Below are 23349 nucleotides of genomic sequence, written 5' to 3'. Positions count from 1 at the left end.
ACTGAACAACACATGACTATTGACAGAGAGCTTTTACTATACATACTTATCTGTGTACTTAGAATTTCAAAATATTGGTAGCTTTCAAAGATACTTAGGTACATGTTTTATTTATTTATTTGGCTCTTGGTTGGCGTGCTATCTAGAGTGTGCGTGATTCCTTCTTTGATATAGTAAATTACGGTCAATTCTCGATTACGGTAAAATGTCGGAAACATTTTAAAAGCTGAGATATTTTGAATCGTAGATACCAAGTCGCAATGACAGATACAACTGAGGGTCGAACCGACTTGAGAAGCTCTTCCTTTTCAGTCACTCACACATATTGCTCAATTAATAGCTAATTAAGTGAATAATGCTAATTATCTTTCTATGGATTTGTCTTATTTTTTTTTTTCGGCCATATTCGCCACTTAGTTGGAGCATATGGACACCACGCGGCATTTCTAAGAATCCCTGTCGCTAGCCAGTCTTCTTACATCATTTCAGGTCATACCAACATTTCGTAGCTCCTCCGTGGATTTATACGTAGTTATTATTGAATTAACTGAAATACTGAAATTTCGTACCGTGGAAATAAAACCTGTTTCCCTGAGTCATCTCTCACAGTCTGTCGTTCTTACCTAACGAGTCCCTGCTAAGTAAATATTAGACTCGAACCCACTTACATGGTTTGCAACCTTCACGTGACGCTAATTCGTAAACAAACGTAGTCTCCACCGTTATACGAAAGCTCACCAACACAAATGCAATCTGCTAGCGCTTTACGATAGATATTGATAACAATGATAAAATTACAGCAAGTTTTTAAAAAATCTTTTTTTATATTATATTGAAGCTAACCATTTTTCTATCGAGATAATTAATAATGAATAAATACTACAGAATCACTATTTTCCACAGATTTGTAATAAAATAATGGCGGTAAATAAATATGCGGTTCTCGTGGTGCAGTGCGTAAGGCGCTGGCCTTCAATCTGGGTTCTAATTTAAAAATAATGGCATTTTTTACTATGATAAAGTGTGGTATAAATGGGAGATCATACTATTTTGACACATGCGAATCAATATACTGCCACTTAATATTTAAAAAAAAAACATAACTCCTTATTAGGCGATGTAAATATAAATAGCTCTAATATGACAGTAACACATTAATAATTCAGTGGTTAAATGAGATATAATTGAATTATTTAAAAATTAAAATTAAACATTATTAAATCTCAAGTGTGACAAATGTGGGATAAACTTAAGGACGTGATAAAGAATTTGTTATGTTCAATAGTTACGTATGTATCACAATATACATAAAGTTTGTCATGTTAACGAAACTCAAAATATAAACCCATAACGACTGGGTTTCGTTTCTATTTTATATTATGCAGTATTCAAACTTTCTGAAGTTGCTAAAAGCTGAATTTATTGTGACAACCTTATTATATTTTATAAACCTGAATATTTAATGTTATTATTATTTTTCTTTCCTTTCAGTCCGTTTGCATAGACTTGTATGTACATTAATTTCTAAACGCAATTTTGCGTCAGATTTCTTTTGAATGAACGTAATTATTTTTTATAATTGAATATTTCTTTTCATCGTATTATTGCTCGAAAACGAACCCTGCTTTATTATTATACAATGGGAATTAACTGTAAATCCTTTTCATTTTCAATATTTTAATGTAATTGACTTTTATTTAGTTTGTTTCATTAAATTCAGATGTCAAACGATTGACCAACATTCAAATAAGTACCAAAATTCTTCTACGATATTCATTTTTAATAATAGTAATTTATATTAATATAGTAATGGAAAATTACCATTTTTGTTTTCCCAAGTGAAGTATAATATGCCATTCTCCATTGAATGGAGATTATGTTCACATTATCCAAGCCATTACTTACATTATTTAGCAATTTTGTCATTATTTAGTTAAGTGATTTTAAAGGCATTAAATCTATACAAAGAAAAATAGTTGGCTATCAAAAGTCACTTTAAACCATGTGAAAATCGTTGACAAAGTTGAGTGTTGGTGTCATAACTCACATTTTTCAATGAATAATAACCTAATCTCACCCAACCAAAAAGAGAGCTCTATTTCTCATAGTGGGGTGTGTGTCTGCAGCCTTATGAGTTGTATATATATATATAGATTTGGTAGTTTTTTGCGATTATCTCAAAACTAGATTTTTTTAATATGTGAGTGACTCTAGACAACTCAAATAAAGAAAACAACATTTCTGATCTTTGCTAGAATCATGGTTCGAACGCACAACCATGGCTTCATGTCACTCACTATTCCACCGTGAATATACAAACGGCGAGCATGTGAATGTGAGTAACTAATAATACGTGCATCGAAATACTGAAATTAACTTTACATAATAATATGACTGGTTAGGTATTTAAACGATCTAGCGCCACCTATTATTTGGTTTGGTAAATAACATATACATTTAAACGTGTCCGAATTAAAATTTCTGTGTACACGTTTGCATGTAAATCGTATAATTATTGTGAAAAACTTAAGTGCAATATTATAGTATTATTCTCCTGTCCTTTATACATGCTTGAGAGCATTGAAACACTACCGTGCGACTATGTAATATCCCGTTTATGCTTTTGTTTTATGAATATAATAATATAAAATTATGCAGCGCAGTGCTCTGGGTACACAAAGTCTCCATATAAACACGAAATGGACTTAGCTTTTATTACTTGCACATAGAAAAGTTACGCAAGCTTTTAACCCTTTTCGTACTTGCTTTATGAACATCCTTGTTCTATATTAATCTGAGCTTTTGCATTTTAATAATAATGTTATCTTCCAAATTCGTGGGTTGTATTGTCACATTAATTCTACATTCATATGAAAGGTGTTCACATTTTATAAAATTAAAACCATTATGAATTATTTTTAGAAGATGTACACTTTTCATAAAAATTACTAAAATAAATATGAATGAAGCTTTTGAAGTTCACGATTATCTTAACGATTAATAATAAATATTATGTTGAATTGTGTCAAATTCTTCTGGCAGTGCAGGCGACTCACTAAGGTGTTGGTAGCATTACTCTCAAATGATACTTACACCGTTCCAAAGTGGTTTCGTCGTGGCCGCAATGCCAGTAGAATTTGTCCTTCCTCTACCTCGGTACAAAATCTCACCTATGACTTTTCAATCGTTGATTGAAGATATCTTCGAGCTTTATAGAATGAGGAAAAAATCCTCTGGTATTGCGGCTACGACTAAATCACTTTGGAACGATGTGTCATTTGAAAGTAACGATACCAACACCCAAATGAGCTGCCTGCACTACCAGAAAAATCTGACAATATTCTACTACGAGTGTACAAAAGCTATCATGTGTCATTCAAGTATCGTATCACTTCTGGAACTTCTATAGTGTGGTAGTATTGGTAGCGACTAAAAACAAATATATATATACCTATAAGTGTGCTCACTTAAACAAGACGACATTGCTTATCGCCACTATTTATATTAAATAGGTGATTTATTTGATTTTTCATCTAAATGTTTTAAATAGTTATTACACTTCGATGTAGGTATGTGGCAACCCATATTTCTAAAAAAATATTATGAATCGACTTTAACACATTAATTATTGCGATTTGACCGGTATATTTACCGTTTCGTTGTATAGTAATAATTAATCCTCTGAGACCTGAGTGCTTTTTTTCCAGATAACTCATTCGTTCTTCCGCGTCCAGCTTAGAGGCAGCGACTAGCTTAACAGTAAAATTACAAAACTCTATGCTTGCACTTAAAAAACGTGAATATTCCAATCAATATTTATCTTGACACAAAAATAACGATAAGAAACTCAGATTATTTTAGGTATAGTAAGTACAACAAAAATTATTATTTGACACGCCATATTTTGATATTGTACATTCTAATTCATACATTTGCGCCTGCAGAGAATTACGGATCTTAATAATCGGCGCATAAAGAGTTAAAATACCACAACAGAAGCACTCTCCGTCCTTAGCTAGTAAGTTTATTGTCAGACCACTTATTTATTATGTGCAAATTCATTTCAATTTTGCTTTTATTGTCCGCCGGGATATCATAAAAGAAATGAAACATTCGAAACCCTCCCAATTATGCCAACAATGCGTGTCCCGAGATAATATTGTTAACTTTATGGTAATCTTTATAAACATAAAACTTTATGGTCTTATATTATAACATAACTTACCCTTGTTAAATAAACATGTCAATGTTGCCATGGCAATGCTATTAATAATTACAAGAGGATGTTTTTACATCGCAGTTACTAACATTGAATTTGTCATTTCTTGAGCCCCTAATGATTTCCTCTTTGATTTCCCAAACACCACAGATAATATCATTATAGTAGTAAAAGACATTCAGCGTACCTAATAGTTTATCATTGCACTTAATCAGTTTTGTCTGTTGTGTGATTATATAATAATCCGTAGTAATTCAATAAAAAAATTACGTTTCTTCTTTACTGTCACTCTCCTCCATTTATATCAGAAATCATCATGAAACTCTCATATTTCCACAGTTATGAGATTATCGCCTTCTTCACTGTGTCTACAGCAGTGTTTTCCAAACTTTATGTTACTACGCCTCCTTTTTAAATAATCTAATCTTAGCGCCTCCCCCCTTGTATTTCATTAAATAATACAGACACCTTTTTAAATAGTCAACAATGTACTAATACAATAATGAAAAAAAATATAAAAATAAACAAGGTTTTACTATTTATATTATATTCATTTTTAAATAAAATTGTTTTTCATGCGACAAAATGTGCTTGTTTATTAGCACAATCAATTTCAATAATAGTCAATCCAAATTCATCATTGTTCATTGACAAATGGATTCTATCATCGGCCCCACATACTGAAGCGAGTCCCCAGGCCAGAATCTTTCAACCATATATTGAAAATATGTAACAGTTTCGAAACAAAGCAGCCCCGCAGGCGACTTTTTTCACTTTTAATAAAATAATGTGAAAAGTGCATTAGCAAACTAACCAAGAACTCAGTAAATAGATTTTTGTTTGCTTCAATATATCTGGCGTAGAAATCATTTAAAAGTGGAGACATGGCGAACTTATTTTTTTGTAATCTTGATTTACAAAGCTCCAATTGTGTATGAATGCCTTCACTTTGTCTTTTTAAATCAGTGAATGCATTAGTGGTCCTTGCATTGATTTATTCATTCATTTTTTTTTAATTTCAACCAAATAGACAAGTTTAACAACAAAATTATCGTTCCTAAACAAATTTGCCTCAAATTTTAAATTGTAAACATTATGATTTGACCTTTTTATTTCATTTTCAACGAGATAGCCAGCGCGCGTCACAAACAGTATAGAATTGAGGTTTTATTAAATTAGTCTCCATATTTTCAGACAGGTTTGCAAACAACCTTTTATAGGACTCGTTGGTCTCTACAGTATAATAATTATAATAATACACAGTATGTACGGCCTCGTCTTTTGTACGTACCTCTCATTACATTGTCGCATTGTTACATCGTTCATATATTGAGTTCAGCAGTTACCTCCGTAGATGTCATTTTTTTTTTCATTTTGTAAGACGTCTCCTAGTTGAGAACTTACAAGAATGTTACGTCGAAATTACCTCGAAAAAAAGAATTGTATCTAAAGAAAGTACCGATACTAGAATCATATTAGAATAAAAACATTAATAATTACAAGTAGGTATCATCTTATCGAAAAGTATGGAACCAAAATATTGAAAGAATTATCATGCGAAATATTTTGATTTATTTTGCCGTTACGAGACAAAAGTATCTATAGTCCACGGTTGGTTTGCAGATATAACTATAAAAATTATATAGATATGATGTCGATATACTTTCTGAGATACTTTTTTAATACCTAAAATTGGAGGTTGTATCAACAGATTTTTTGTACGAAAAATTAATGTTTAGACACTTGCTCACCTAATATGTAATTAATACTATGGGTCCAAACACACGTTAAAAAACAACATGTAAATTTTGCCAGACTGGGACCCTTCACATTATAGCCGATGCCATAAACCCTCGATCATCGTGGGCGTCAGCCGAGACCATCACTTTCTGAGATAATGACAGGCAAAGATTAACAGTCCAGAAGCATTTTCTTTTTATATATGCCACATCTCACCACACCTCTTCTGTAGGTTTTTGTAACTAATATTATACCTTATTAATACTTTGTTGACTTCCCTAAAATTACCTATACCGTTTTCAGTTTTCTTTGTCAGTAGTACCTACAATTCGATTTTTGAATTCTTATCTTTTTAGTGTTTGCTTGTGTGAGTATCTATGTTTTAAGTACCTACTAAGGATTTAACCAATACGAATTCATAATAAATTTATTGTAGAGAGAAATTATTGATGTTTCTTTTTGGAAATATTAATTGTCGTGTTAATACAATATAATATATATTAATTTTTATTTCTCTTTTTGTTTGCAGCGGAACTCGGTGACTATGATCCAAGGCGCCATCCAGCAGGATATGTGTCAGAGTTCAGAATGCAGCCAGGTCAGACGACAGCGTTGGAAGCCAGGGCTGCTGAAATCCACAGATCCATGGCGTTAGTAAACCAATATTACTTTTAAATCATACTCTCTAAATATTTTCATCCATCTTAACTTCATCAATATACCTACATAAAAAATAACCTAAGTCAGCCGTGGGTAATGCCCTGAGAAAACGGAAGTTAAAGGCAGTAATATTTTTTAAATAAAAATGTTTCAAGTCCTAGACATCTAATTATACCTTATCTCTGCATTCTAATGCCCGACAAACGACATTTTACCAAAAAATGTGCGATAACAATACTTGTGAATGTTGAGCGGTAATTTATGAGGGGTTGGTGCACTCTTGTATGTCCAATGATTGGTTTACAGATGAATATTGTCTTCCAAGTGAAGGTCGCTTATCGACGCTGCATCTAAGAGGGCTCGCACATCAGAACTCGCCGCATGCGTCTTACGACGAATTCGTCGATGTGACGTCATCGTAAACCAAGAAACAAACGTTATCAAATGGAGCTTCGCAGATTGGCCGATGCAACTGCAACTCTGCGACCCTGCGACATTCGTCTAGTTGCATTGGCCAAAGCCTGCATGTCGATGTCCGGCCAATATCGACTCCGCGCATGCACACACCTGCAGAATCGGGCGAATCAGCCATTTCTCTCCAGACTGTCGCTACGTTTGGTAGAGCTAGAGCTAGCAGCGCTAGGCAGATGTGCGAGGTTGTGATCGTGCAACATTCGCCGGCAGTCTCGAAGGTTTTAATTTATGGCCGTCAGGCACACAAGGCGAGTTGTGATGTGCGAGCCGGCTAAGTAATCCATAATCATTGATGTAAAATACTATCAATGTCCATAACGAAAATATATTTTGCTCGTGCTCCATTGTCGGGTAAACATTTCCATTGAATGCTATTTTTTTATATTAATATACTTTACCTTACTCATCAGACAGATATTACTAGAAATTAACCAATATCTGAGAAATGTTTTATAATTAGTGTTCATTTTATTTGTTTCTTTCCCGGTGATATTAATTACAAATGTGTACCATTATTAAACTCAAACTGCAACAAAAAGAATCAGAATGTTTATTAAAACAAGGAAAAGCGTAGCGCTGCACTGGCAACACTGACAGATTCACGCTTGCGCATTTTCAATCTATTTCCAATTCCCGCGCGTTTTTTCACGCCGAGCGCGGACTAATGTTTATTTCCTCTTTGTGTGGCGGGCTTTTGACGTCACCGCACCAGGGGCCGGTGTCTAGTGGCCGTGCAACTGATTTTTCAATATGCTTCTACGACATTTCATCCCCGGAAACCCTATAGCTGCTGTAATAAATATGCAATCAGTTATAAAACTCCGTTATACTTATTATGTTGTATTTATAATCTTAAGACCACGTTTGTTCATTATAATACGTATACGTCTACACATATTCGTGTCAAAAATCACTTTATTCCCACAGATTTCATAAATTACAAGTCGTTAAAGAGAAATTAGTTAGCATGTTACAACATTACCATTTAGTAAATGCCTGATGAATAATGATGTCATATAGTAAGACTGTCTCAACCTCGATAAGTGAATCTTCGCGTTTGCAATGCAGAATTAAGTTTCTACTTAATGCCTACCACTTATTACGATAATTATTATCAATCAACTGCGAGTAATGCCTTATCAAAAATTTCGAAAATTCTTTTCCATTTACTTCAGCTAACTAGGTACTGTAATGCACATGCCAAGCAATAAGATAAACATAGAGATAATCTGACACAACTGATACTTTCCTATTAAAGGATTTAGGTACTTTTCAAGCATCCTATACAAAATTTACTTAACACATTTAATACTAAGTTAATCGAAAGTAGTAGCTATCGATTTTTAAATAATTTAATAATATAGTATTATAAAATAGAATTCTAACAATTAAATGCGTTATTAGAATCCGTGGCTCTCTCTCTCTGGAAGAATACATGTTACTTCCCAGCCTTATTGCATCATACCTGGTCTAGTCATCACCCTGTAATTCCGTCATATACCTACACCGTATAGAATATAGATTATATATGGTATTCAGTAGTTTCCCAGAATGCCATGATTTCCCGGTGAGGTCACAATATTTTCATACAATTTCCCAAAATCTGTGTGTTTGTGATTGTTTCCCTTCAATTTTCTAACTACACTATTATTTTACTACAATACTGTCAGTAGAGATTTGTATTAACAGATTTTGTTTTTTACGAGAAATGGATGTCAGCCACTTGCTCAACCTATTAGGTCCATACCCTGACTCACACACAAATTGAAAAACAATATGTGTACTTGCCAGACCCAGGATTCGAACCTGAGAGCCACGGCGTTATAGTCCAACGCTTAAGCCGCGCGGCCACCGTGGGTGTCAAAAAAAATGTATATATTAATATAGCTATCAGTGGCGAAGGTTGGAGTGAACCAAGACTATAATGTTTAGATAGTTTTTGTTAGTTTTTAAAATTCAATTAAACCCTGCCTAATCCACGCCTCAGTAGATAATAAATAGTCAAAACAATATTCGTTTATCTATAAAATATCTAAAATTATGCCATTAAACCATACATGCTATAGAAGAATATTTATTATCGATTATGATTTGGCTTGGCAAGGCTTAATGAAATTAAACAAAGTAATCGACACCATCTGTAATATATACTTACCTATTCTGAATTCAACGAAAGCAAATGAGTATGACTGAAAAAGTGTGCACTATTTTAGTTGGATCACCCATAGCATCCCTAAACTATTTTGAAATAAATTAAATTGAATTTTAAAAACTAACCAGCAACATCTGCAAATTGTATTATGAAACAAATAAGTATGACTGACAAAGTTTAGTGTGCACTATTTATCTCGAATCTTGACAGCCACCTCCTCCCCTCACCCCTGTTAGAATAGACCTTATATAATATATACATATATTTTTTTAATTGATTAATAATTCTACTAGTATTTTAATTAATTAACAGGTGTTACTTTCTGGATTTATACATTCATATCCCGCTGAACTGTCAGTAATTTTCTTTTTGTTAGTGCTGTTGCAACCAAATGAATAGAACCGCTACTCTATGTGCATCCGGAAATGAATTGCGTTGCCCGATCGTCGCATGGCACCCCATCACTAGCGCCCCCCACTAATTGAATTGATTTTTAACGTAGACATTAGGGAAACAATCAAACTGTGCCTGGCGTATCTTCTTCTCTTGTCTGTGGATTAATTAATTGAATAATGGACGCATACCCTCTCCTCCACAGTCGGATTCAATCTTTATTGCGGATTTATACCTGGACTTTTTCCTTTTCTTATCTTTGTTAATATAATTGGATTTAGATCCCTACACAAGACTTTTTCTTCTTTCTGTAGTCATATCCGATATCAGATGTTTCCTATGATATTGGACATATTTTATTTTTCTGTCATTCCTGTTGTCAGTAAAGGAGTGTTGAGCTCAAATCAGTCTTCAAAATTTTTGAACCAGGGCGTTCTTCTTCTCCCAGAACTTCATTTACCGGATAAATTTTCACTTTAATGATAAAGATGCAGAAGTATGTATCTTTTAAGACGCCTTATGTTGTGGGCAAAAAACGCCAACTTGTGCTATTTATTTGAATATATTATTATGCCTCCACCCCATAGAGTAGAACCGAACTTACCATTCTCATTTTAAGGGGAATCATATTATATGCCAACAGAGAACCTAGCGGAAAAATACGAAGCTTGCAATTTGAGTTTTTTTTTTTGATAATTTACAATTTCAACTGTATAAATTAATAAGTATGTATCTGAAATCATAAAAAATATATGTATGTGTAGGTATAACCTGAAATCCTTTTTATTTATATGAAGTATTATATTATAAAATATTTTTAATGTTTTCAGATACATACTTATTAATTAATACAGTTGAAATTGTAAATTATCAAAAAAAAATCTCAAATTGCAAGCTTCGTATTTTTCCGCTAGGTTCTCTGTTGGCATATATGATCCCCCTTAATTCCAATTTTTAGGTCATGACAGAACGATATTCCAATATAATGTGTACCATTATATTGGAATGATAATAGGTACCTACATATTATAAGCTAATTCGTTTAAAATCAATAATGTAATGAATATTAATCGTATAACAAGCTTCACTTATTAACAACACTATAAACCTTTATTAAACCACTCCTCAGTTTTTCTTTATTCTATCCACTATCGGAGGTTTTTAAAAATTATCAGCGCTAACTTCAAACATCAAATATTTTGCACTTCTAGCTGTTCTACTAAACTTCATATTAGTCGGTCACCTATCGATAAAAAAATGATATTTTGAATAAGAAATATCTCCTACAAATGTAGAAAATAACACAAATGTGTAAAAACCTGAAAGTTTTAGATATGTACTTACGATGTACTTATAGTTTTCATCAGTGTTTCCCGACCACCAATTCGCAGTAACTTTCGGCTGGTCCGCAAATAGTTGTATCATAAATAAATGCCTTATGCCAAAAATTCCAAGCCATTCCTCATGGAAGACGTCAATTTATGTGCAATAATTGCATCAATTATTGATGGTCTAGAATAAGGAAAACTAATCGAATTGTCTTTTTATGCCACTTTGATATCCAGACAAAAAATACAATATTTTTTAGTTACAATGCCATTAAATTATGGTCCATATTTTCGAATAGATACCTATTCATGTGAGAAGACTTTTTTGGCTATGTCAGTAAAAAACGAATGGATGTATATGCAGTGCTTCATTATCTCTTCGATACAACAATGAAGTCGTGGTTATCAACTATGCAACAAGATATGCATAAGAAGAAGAAAGATTCAGCAGCGGATTTTGCACTATTATTTACAATTTTATTTATTAACTTATCGGTTTCTGATTATTTCAATTGACATTAGAATCTTCATGTTTATTTTTACAACGTTTTTCTTAGCTCGTATTCTTATTTGTCCGGTGGTTGTTTGTCCGGTACAAATCTTCCAATCGATTTTTAACTAACTTTCCGACTAGCTAGACATTTGAAACTTTTATAATTTATCAGAACACGATGCCAATGCATTTTTTAATACTTTTAGCCATCTTTAAGTAGAATTGATTTCATTTTCAGTTAATTCTGTTTTTTATAAAAAGTTATTTCGGAAGAAATCCGTAAAAAGTGAAACTATTATTGGTTGCTAAGTGGGTCCTAGCAACTAAATTATTAATATATACGTGCGTTACTGTGTAAATCAATATGTCAAAGTGTCAAAATGACATTTCAGTATATTTATTCAGTATTTCTATCAAATACATTTTTTTATCGTTAAAGCTAGTCAAGTCAAGTTTATATGATTCAACAGAAAATTTAAAAACGTTGTATATTAAAAGTTCTTTTTATCTTGTAATTATTTGTATATACAATCACACTATTATAGTTATGTCTAAAATAATATTTATTAAAACAAAATAATATTTTTTTCTGTGTTAAAGGTTCCCGAAATATTTCTATTTTTTTACCGGTCCGTAGGTGTTAAAAAGTTTGGAAACACTGATCTAGGTAGGTACTTAAAGAAATTAGTCGAAACTCAATGTTCAACAATATTTTGTATATTGTAAAGAGCTTGAAATCCTGTTTCCTTCCTTTAAATATTCAATCAATACCCTGGTAGTGGAGATACCTGGTTTCACAGTGAACTACAGAAGCGCAAAGTAAATCCATTGTTACCTGCCTGGCGTATATAGATAGATAACCATACATTGTTCCTGTTCGATAACAATTAACAGCTGTACGCGCTCACGGATCGGAGAGCACCCCTTTCCTGTCAGCCTAACTACTAGCTACCCTTAGCCTTTAGAAATGATGTTGACCACATTCCGTGAAATTTAAATCGTTGTCCACCTATATTGTTTACAAACAGACATTCCTTGGTCCGTTCAGTTGACCATAGTTTCCCAATGAGAGTGGGAAGTATGAAATCCCCGGGTTCTATTAGCTCGTGTCCGGGGCACAAAAGCTGGCGGAAATAAGTACTTAAATGAAACTTACCTTGTTTTTTAAATTCAATAAACAATTTGTAACTATAAAGATTCTTAAATTAACGACGCTTTGAAAGAGTAACGTCATAGTTATTATTATTATTATTGATCAATTTTATAAAATAAATTAAAAAAAACAAAACGTAAAATCATTATAAAATATGAATAAAAATAATCAAAGTAAATATTCGTGACATTATTAATAACCACCTCCCCATGTTAAACTAAACTTGTTATTTGTTACGATTCCTTGAGGTGATACATCAGTGAAACGGCAAATAATTTTCAACTATAGGCGCGACGAAATTTTGGACTCGCTACCATTCGGAGAGAGAACGTAGAGCTGGAAACACGTCAATTTGTTTCGTGATGGCGACGGGCGTATTAATTCTTAAATCGTGTAAAGATGACTAAAAACGTTACCCATTTACTTTAAAAAGAAAACATGTCAATGAATATATTATTATTGTTACTAATAGAACATTAAATGGACGTTTGTTGGATTTATATGACAAATTATATTTCGTTCGGCATGCGTCATTTGCACCCTCGACCCGCAATCCGCGCATAGCCTAGCCATGATCTTTTTAGACCGTGCTTCAACTGAGGTATAGCCTTAAGGCTATACTTCAGCTGAGGCATGGGCTAAAAAGATCGTGACTACGCGACGCGCATTTTGTGCAAACAACGCGTGACGAACAAAACATAATTTGTCATAAAAATTCAATATGCGTCCATGTAATGTTATGTTTATTGTTATATTAGTAATAATAATATATTCATTGACATGTTTTCTTTTTCGAGTAAATGCGTAACGTTTTTTAGTCATCTTTACACGATTTAAGAATATATTCCTCCGACGCCATCACAAAACAAATTGACGTCTTCGCAGTTCGACTATCGCTCTCCGATTGGCAACGCGTGCGAAATTACGTCCCATGACACGAGCAGAAACGCCGACCTTCAGTTAGTGTTTGTGGCAGAGTATGGTTTAACGACATAACTATACAAATCTAGCCTTGTAGTCAATTCTACTTCTCAATAGCCTTGCGACAACCTCACGACACGGTTCAGACAGGATATATAAGTCCCATGATTCTAAACTATGGAAGAAGCAGGGAAGAAATGGTCGAAAGAGACCATGAACAGGTAACCAGTAGCGTAATCGTTTAGTAATAGGAAGTAAAATGTATGTTGTTAACCTTTTCTTTGTAAATGTAAAAAAATTTTACGAAAAAAATTTCGCCTCCGAAAATCGAGACTGCTAAAGTGTAATTGGAACGCTGTGACCACAGGCCTCGAAATGTCACATCGCGTAGGTTCAGCGCGATCTATTTTGGAAATAATTTCCGGGAAATCTCCTTTAAACTTAGAAAATAAGTTATGGGAGAGATTGTTTACGTAAAATTTAGCAAGTACATGCTTCGATAACTTGTATAGCAATAATGGAAGTGTATGAAAATTGGAAAAGAAAATTTAATATTTATAAATTTATATACTGTATAATTGTGAATAAAGAATTTTAATACTAATTTTATGGATACAAAATAGAAGCTAACTATCGTTATAAAAATACTGTAAACGCGTACCTATATCTATAGACGCGTAATTATAATTATAGATTTTATTAATGCTATAACTCGCTGACTATAATGAATATTGTAAAAGTAACAATTGGAAAAACTTAAGATTCTGGTATAGATGGGTTTCTACCCATAAACAATAATAAATCTTAATCGCGTCCTAAGTAATAAAAGAATCAAGTATCACAACTAAAAATACGAATTATCGCACAACCTTGAACTTTAAAGAGAATCTATTTCAGGCAAAAACACGGCCCAGATGTGCTGGCTCGCGAGGTAAAAATAGATTCAAGGTTACATTCAAATTACTATGTAAAAGCTACCATACAAGATTAAATAAGTTAGTAACTGCTCATATATAACATCTTGTTAGAATTAAGCATTTATATACTTAAGTGGAAATGTTAAGTATAATATTATAGTATTTTCACGTAATAATGTTCGTCCGAAAGGTAAATATCGAATGAGAAAGTTTCTGCGGGACCAAACAGTTTTATTAAAACTTAGTAAAATTCTATTGGCCTAAAAAGGCCAAGAGTGGTGGAAAGGACCAGCACGTGGGTGTCAACCTTTCGTTTTGACGTTTTAAATTTAAAGACTGCCATCCCCTTATCTAGTACACGAATGCCTATTCCGATACCTCGTTGGAAAGCTAGAAACTTTCCCCTTCGTTTGAACACGAAAAATCATATAAAATCAACTATTTTGCTTACGTCATCGTAACTGCGTATTTAAGGGACATGTTCTAGACTAGAGGGTGCTTAAAACACCCCTATTGAGTCCTAATTTTGCGGAAATAAAGTAGAGTAAATTTAACCCGACTAAAGTAGAAGATATCTCTATTAGAAAATTGTCAGGAACGGGAGATATACGTAAATTTATCCCGTGAGAGAAAGATATACATCTGCTATCCCTTACGGACTGTTTCCTGTTAAACCTCTATCCGAAGGGTATAAAAGGCGACCACTTTTCCCGTAAAATTATTAGTTTCTACACTCTTCACCAGCGATCTTCAGCAAGCAGCAGTCCTCACTGCTAAGTTGCGAGACATGGTTCTCAGTACATTCGCGATTCATACGTACCAGTAAGTCCCCTTCGGCGGGCAAAACGTAGCGCGAATACCACGTATCTGTCGGTAGTGACGTATGCCGCTAAAACGTAGCGCGAATATCACGTATCTGCCGGTAGTGACGCACGACGCGGAGTAATTTTATTTTTTATTACTCATCATACGAGGTGACGTAATCGGGATAAATTACGCGATCGGATTTGTTTTATAAAAACAAATGAATAAACTCAGTTTGTAATAATAAATTTTACAAATCTTTTCGGAATTATAAAATAAATTTTTGAAACTTTATTAAGTAAACATAATTATAAGAAACAAATTTTAGTAAATAAATTTGTAAACATTAAGCGAACCTTTTGTAAACAAGTTTGTAAACACAAATAAATATTTGTAAACATACTGTGAACATAAATAAACTTTATAAACAACAATAAAATAAGCTCTATTCTTTTTTATAAACCCAATACTATGTGACTAAAGAATAATTTATATTTTTCTTACGGGAAAATATTTCATGAAATAAAAATATTCAAAGAATATCTGTGTATACATTCTCCGAGTTAGGTGTGACTTTTTGGAAACTTGTGAAAGATTTCACAGAGATCCTATAGTGAACAAATAAATAGTTTACTGATACTTTAATGAGATTTAATTACGGGAACAATGACAGTTAACTTTATTGTGAAGCCGTGAACTCTAGAACCTGAATAAATTCGGCACCACACCAGCTGAGAGTTTTATTTGGGAATTCAAAAGTTGTGATACTACAAAGGAGATCCACCTCTCCTAGTTCATCACTAGTCTCCTCAGTGACGGCCCGGTAGCATTATTGAGCTAGCCGTGAGCCGGGTCATGTCACCCACCTATTGTTGAAAATTATTTGCCGTTTCACTGAAGTATGCTCTTAAGATTACACATTTTATTTATATGGTTAACCAATCAACATTATAAATGACAGGTCTATCATTCTGTTATATAATATTCTACCCATTTATATTTCAATCGTGTAAATTTATCATATTTTCTAAGGCAACGGAAAAAGCAATGAAAATAATTGTCCTTGTAGTTTTGCGTTATAACTAAGCAAAGATTCCAATTTCCTATTTACGGAAATGAATTATATAATTCAAACATGTTTTAAGTTAACGTTTATTCATTTCCACGCTTCTTTGTTCGCACATCTTTTACTACGATAATTAATCTTACCGTAATGAAGACAGATGTTCAAATTTCGTGAGATATCTTTGAACAATAACAGGCCGTGGGAAGTGTATGAATAATATATTTACTTCATTTAATTCTCGTATTGTATGTGTTTTTTGCTAACTTTATTGTTATTGGTATCACTAAATCAAAAATGTATGTATCATACAGAGGCTATACTTTGTATTAAAAACTACTCATATTTTATACGAGTAACCAATGAAATGAAACTCATGAAATAAAAGCAATCAAATGCGTATCTAATATCTACACATGAAAGGTAAATAAACTGCTAGTAATAATAGGGAAATATTTCATATTTTTGGACATTCAATAACACAGAAAATATTATATTAGAAATCTACATCATTGTTTATCGCAAATAATCCCTTATTAATACTGTGACAATTGTTTATGTATGCTTTTAATTTTATCATTAGTATAAGCTATATCACAAAATCATCATAAATCATCATCATCATCATAAAATCAACCTTAACCCGGTTAGTCAGGAGGAAGAGATACAGTTCAAAGACCGAGCCTATCTACCTTATGTCAAAAACACCACCGATACTATTTCCAGGATACTTCGGAAACATGAAATCGAAACAATATTCTCAACATCGACAAAGGTCCGAAATATGTTAAGACCAGTAAAGGACTCGCAACCATTGGACTCGGCAGGTGTATACCAGTTGAGCTGTCGCGGATGCCCAAAAAAGTATATAGGCCAAACTTCTAGAACAGTAAAGAAGCATGTGAGTGAACACGAGAGGGCATACCGACTTAAACATTACACGATATCGGCAATTGCCAAGCACTCGATGAATACAGGACACAAATTTGACTTTGAAACCAAGATATTGGGTCGGAATAAAGGATATTTTGCACGATTGGTAAAGGAGGCCATTGAAATAAATAGAAACCCTAAAAATATTAATAGGGATGATGGATTACGGTTAAAAATGGCTTCCAGCAATATCAGCAAAATCCAATATTCGAGCCGGTATCCCTGGTCGCAACGATTGACAGATTACTCTGAGCAACGTTTGCTCTTAGCTAATCGGATTCCTTTTGACATTCTTAGAGCAACGTTTAAATTCACATACCTACACTACATTTTCATCATAAAACATTTTATCATCTCTTGATAATGGCCTCTGCAACGAGCCCGAAACGTCGAGTAAAGAAGGAAGTAGGACACACGATGGAAACCCGAAAATCTACTACGATATAAGCTATATGTTTTGATGTACTAATAATAAAAACTCAGCCTAAAAACGTAAAATCAATTTTATCATGTAAATCTATTTTGATAAATTCTCTCAATATTTATGTACCGCTGTAGTGTATATTTTGTTTTATTAAAAAAGATTAAATAATATTTACGTGTTTAAATCCTTTTAAAAAATAAATTTCTTACTTATTTATTACCATTAATAATTAATTAACCGACGACATAGCGTACACATTATTTTTCGTGAAAAATATTTATATTTATTTAATGTTCAATCATACATTTAATTTTTTTTTAATAATTTATGTTATAATCTTATGTGGATAAACGTTTTAAGCAATATTTCTCTAAATATATTAGATACACGCCTCCACAATACTCACAAAATTTCTTAGAATCTCGTTGCCGGATACTCAAAGTACCCGTACATTTCTTACCGTTACCTAAAACATATTATTCATGTTGGAAAAATGCAAGTAAGACAATGATTTATTATCCAGTTCTACACACTAGTTTAAGGCGAGAGTTTTATTTCCCTCCATCAGGTGCTTCCAAAGAAATTAACACGGATTATCTTTAAAACATGCCTCCATCTACAAACTCCATTACAATAATTCACCCAGATAAGAAAAGTTACACACAATAACTCTGACACTTTCATAAAATTGCGTTCGTTTTAAATTTTAACATTTAATATCTTCCCTATGCAAAAGGCTCGGTTGTACTAGTAGCTACTTACTAATTCAGTCTAGCATAGAACTCACATTTAACATTATTTAGGTTAAAATTATTATATATTAATTATTTAGCCGTGGGATCGTCCGATATATAGATCATAGAGATTGCAATACCGCATGAATATATATATATAATATATATAGGTATATCAATACCGGTATTTCAGTATTTCTTATTGAATACCGGTATTCGTCAAAACATAGGTATTATAGTTAAAAAAAAAAAAAAAGAAGTTTAGTATCTATCAATAAGTATAGCTATTAAAACACTATTTTATAGCAATCTAAAAAACCTACCTACATTTATTATGTTGACCTTTATAAGTATGTATAGATTATAATACTTTAGAACTGCTAATTTTTACAAGCACTATGGTACACTAAAAAATCAGAAAGATAATATCACATGTTACAAAAATATTTCTTGAACAAAAAAAATCTTACAGAAAAATCTCTCTCAAATACCACGTTTATTGGATGTACTACCAACGTTGTATAAATAGTTGTGGAACAATTGGAAATATTTGCCACGAATGTTTTCTTTTTCGAAACGATAATTATATAAGTATATTTGAGGGAATTTTTAAAATTTTTATTTGACTTTTGTTGGTTTCAGTCAATATATTTGCGTTTGGCAGCATTAATCTTTGAAAAAATAACATTAAATTCATTTTCAAAAAACATAAACGAGTATAGGTACTTTCTTAATATCGAAAATACTGGTATTTTTGATTTTTGAAACCGGTTTTTTTCGGTATCGATAAATAATTGAATACCGGTTTTGAAATTCCGGTATTGCAATCCTTAATAGAAGATGCACATAAAGCACAAAGAAATCAGCATTATGCCTTATTTTGGTCATGTCAAACATTCAAATTGCAATTACTCCATAACATGATTTTGAGACTTAACAACTTTTGACAGTAACCCACAAATATAAATTTTGTACCCACGTCTGTATGGTGTTTAATCAAATACTATCATTACATATTTAAATAAACATTTTTAATGAAAGTGTTTTTTCTCGATATACATTTAAAAGTTCAAAGTGAACCTCTTCTAATGAACAAATGTCATCTTACTACGTTATCATAGATTGACCAAATATCTACATAATAATAAATACTTATATATTGTGTTTACAATAATATATATGTCATTTATTTTATTATGTCAACCAAACTAGTAGCGTTTTTTAATAAAAGTCTATCATGCGGAAAATTCTGAATTCAATTTCCAACTAGATCAACCATTCCCATTCTTTTTCTTTACAATATAAACGTGTGTGTTCGGGTCACATTTTTTATTGCGTTTGTCGCTTTTCCAACTCCCACAAGTAATAAAGGCTGAGCTCTGTCTGAGGATATTATAAAAAAAAATGTATACATAGATACATAATAAAATTGATTTATTGTTTTATTTTAGTTTTTCTTTCAAAACGTCTACTGTAAATACTAAATAAACAAACAGAAAAATCTGACCGATAACCAAATGGATTGATTAATCCACCGCACGGGTAGACAACCACCTCATGAATACACAAAAAGGGTGGCACCCCATAAGAAATATTTCATGATCGCTGCACTAGACAAGGCACATCCGGACGTCTCTCCCACCCCCTTCCGGCCGCCCGATGCCAGACGGAAGGATGTGAAAAACAGGGGGCAGCTTTTCCTCGGCTCAAATAGACGAGCCATTTTCTAGATGCTAAGTACTGAGAACTTTTTCCATCCTTTTTTGCCTTCTCTACGTCTCCGGTCATGTTTGTTCAAAGTGTTATAATACTTCTCTTGTCCATCCATTATATTCGACTCTTCTATTTTTTGTTTATGTATTCTTTAGTAATTCTCGTCTCGAATTTACCGTTGTAATAGTGTTAGTTTCCGTTTCATATTAATTACTGTCTTAAGACGATGAGATTGTACAATCTATTATCTAAGTTCACTGTCAAGTTATTATTTACTGAGTATATATATATAGTACATATAATAAAACACTATTCATTTTTGTGTGAAGAAACTGACAGAGTAAAAAAACTTTCTTGTTATAAGTTTGGGCTTTTCTATATTGCTTGTTTTTTGTGTAAATAAAGAATAGTAGTTTTGCGAGGAAAATATTATCATTTTTTTTTCATTTCCCGAAAACTGGCCGAATAATTATATAAGCGGTGTTCTAGTTTAAGTATGCATCAAGTCAGTGTTTTAAAAACAATATAAAAGTGAATCGAGTTGCCAATAGATTAGCAATAACAAATTGATATTTTGCATCTGCCCAAGTTCGTAAATTTAAACGCTTTTATACAAACAATGCATAGTAGGCGGCGATGTTTATCTAAGCTAAGCCATTATATTATACTATACAACGTATCGGGTAACCATATTTTCTCATTATATTATAACACCAGGTAATATACTAAACATTCTCGTTGACAATTAAATGGCAGACGGAATGAAAAAAACTATTATCTGGCAAAAATGCTAGATTAACTGGAAAGTCTTTTTATGTATGTTTGTCGAAGATTTTTTTTCTTATGGTGTGAGCTCTCGGAAGCGAGATTTGTGAGGATTAAAGCTGATTTTTGTATATCTTCCTAAAAAATACCTACATTTTAAATTTACGTTAATCTTTTCTATGCCGCAATTAGTTAATAATTGGCAGTAATTAACGTATGAATTGGTGTAATTACGGCGTGTAAACGCGCTTTCGGCGTTGGACGTGATTTTTTAAAATGAAAACATTAAAGCTTTTCACTATATCAAAAACGCTTAATTTGTTTGTTGTTGAAATTTTATTTAAAAATTCTTCCATGTTTACTTATATATTGTGATAATTGATGACAATGCACAGATACAACTAAGTAATAAAAAATAATAATTATAATGCTTATTGGAGTTTTTAAAATGTAACAGTTCTTTAACAACTAACTACCTTTGTAATAGTTACCTATGTTAATAGAATAACATTTAAGACTACAATAATGATAATATGTTTTATTTATGCTAATTTAATGTTTTTTTTTCAGGGGTCAATCGCCAGCTTCCGCTGAGTTAGGGTTCCTTGACCGAGCAAAATGGCTGGAACTCTATGGCGCTGATCTACATCCTGTACTGGTATGACAATTTCATTATAACATTCGAATCACACAGCAAATAACTCAATGATGATAAAATCTTTATGGTGTATTCGAAATATAAATAGGCATCTCTAATTTTCACACAATAACATCAGAGTTCAATAAAACATTCTCAATCGATAATATAAATTTTCAAATCTGCAATATTAGGAAGGAATGAATTGACATAATTTGTTCCTAATAGCCCATTGCTATATCCTATAATGATGGTTTACATGCGAGACTCTATGGCGTAATGGTATCGATATAACATGTATATGTATGTATGTGGATGTATGTTATACGTGTATTATGTTATATTAAGGTGCCTGAAAATGCCGAATAGTGAAACCCGAGTCGCAAAAAACGACTCAAATGGAATTGTACAAAAACTTAAATCCTTTAGAATTTAAATTCAAATCCCATCAAGTACCCTCAGTCGATAGTAGGTATTAATATTAGCTTAGCTTATGTTATGAGGACATCATCATTATCACCAGCTGGGGTCAATTCACTGCTGAATGAAGGCTCCACGTTTCACATGCATGCATATGCACTGATAGCACAAAATGGCTAAACACTTTACGCTGAAGACACATTGGGACGTCACTTTTGACGATAGATAGTATTCTGGCGCCCAAGTGCACTCAATGCCAGTTTTTTCTGCCAGCAATCTCATCATAATATCTACATATCACCGTTAATTGACATTTGTTGCCGAGACAAGCGTAAATATTGTATGCGTATACCCGATGTGATGACTATTAAAAAGTATATAGGTAATCACATCCACGCAACGAGTTCCACTCCACTGTTTTTTTTTACAAAATAATTCCGATTTTCCGCAGCCCTTTTCTTGATATTAAGTAAAGACCTAGTATCTTCCTATTCACTATTTTCCTAGCGCATTTACTCCTTCCATCTTCACTGTTAAAAGAAATTTTATCTCCGTCGTACAGTGGACGTCGCCTACCCAGTGTAGCCGCATTATTACACCAGATTCTCCACACCCTTCCATTTTTCGCTGCTCATTATCACAATACTTAGGGTACCCATAGTGTCACCCCGTGTCTACCATGCTAGAATACAAAATACTATATTAAATCAAATTATTCTAATCTCATCTCTTCAGTAGACATTGTTGTATTATAATCTGGTTGTCTTCTTTACACGGAATTCATACGACAGAGTACACAATATCGTATATAATATTATATATTAATTAAAGCTTTATACCCAGGCCTGAACAAAAACGATGCATGAGTGCGAGTGAGAAAGTATTCGGCACCCTTACAATCTCTACGACACGCGCTAGAGTAAGATAAAAGGTCTACTAGCTACAAGCCAGTTTCCAAAAGTATCGCCATCAAATCGGGGCGAAACGCTTCACATAGCGTCGATAACTTGCGAGCTCGTGTTGCTAAAATTGATATTTTTTGTGTTAAACATAAAGTCAGTGGTAAATATTTTTGGTTAATTAAGTAGAAAAGATGGTCCTGTGTGTTGTCTTAAAATGTGGTAGCCGTACTGATAAGCAAGAAGATGGTATTACGTTTCATAAGTAAGTTGATACATGTTCGTGATAATTTATTTGTATTTTATTATATATTTTAATATCAGTGACCTAGTGTTTCTTTAAAATAACTTAAATTATGGATATCTTTATCTAATGGTTGCATTTTGACCGCTTAAAAATACTATATAACGTAAAAAAATAGAAAATTATATTTTAATTCTGAGCGTCTAGTGCGAGCACTTTGGGCGAGCACTAGCGAAATGGTCTATGGTCTCGAACATGTGTAG

The 23349-nt window shown here is 32.7% G+C and overlaps 1 protein-coding gene across 1 annotated transcript in view; it reads left to right on the top strand.

Moving 5' to 3' along the window:
• Nucleotides 1-23349, top strand: part of LOC147072310 (uncharacterized) — a 621588-nt gene that overhangs the window by 567077 nt on the left and 31162 nt on the right. The window contains exons 6-7 of the mRNA XM_085947307.1: nucleotides 6489-6609; nucleotides 21457-21544. Of these exons, the coding sequence (XP_085803433.1) occupies nucleotides 6489-6609; nucleotides 21457-21544 (209 nt within the window). The remainder of the gene's footprint in view (nucleotides 1-6488; nucleotides 6610-21456; nucleotides 21545-23349) is intronic.

Source organism: Rhyacophila brunnea, unplaced genomic scaffold, assembly GCF_057557595.1.
Source record: "Rhyacophila brunnea isolate RB1 unplaced genomic scaffold, BYU_Rbru_1.0 scaffold_2, whole genome shotgun sequence".
Classification (NCBI taxonomy): Eukaryota; Metazoa; Arthropoda; class Insecta; order Trichoptera; family Rhyacophilidae; genus Rhyacophila; species Rhyacophila brunnea.
Note: the sequence above shows the minus strand (reverse complement) of the source record. Positions and strands in the feature narration are given on the sequence as shown.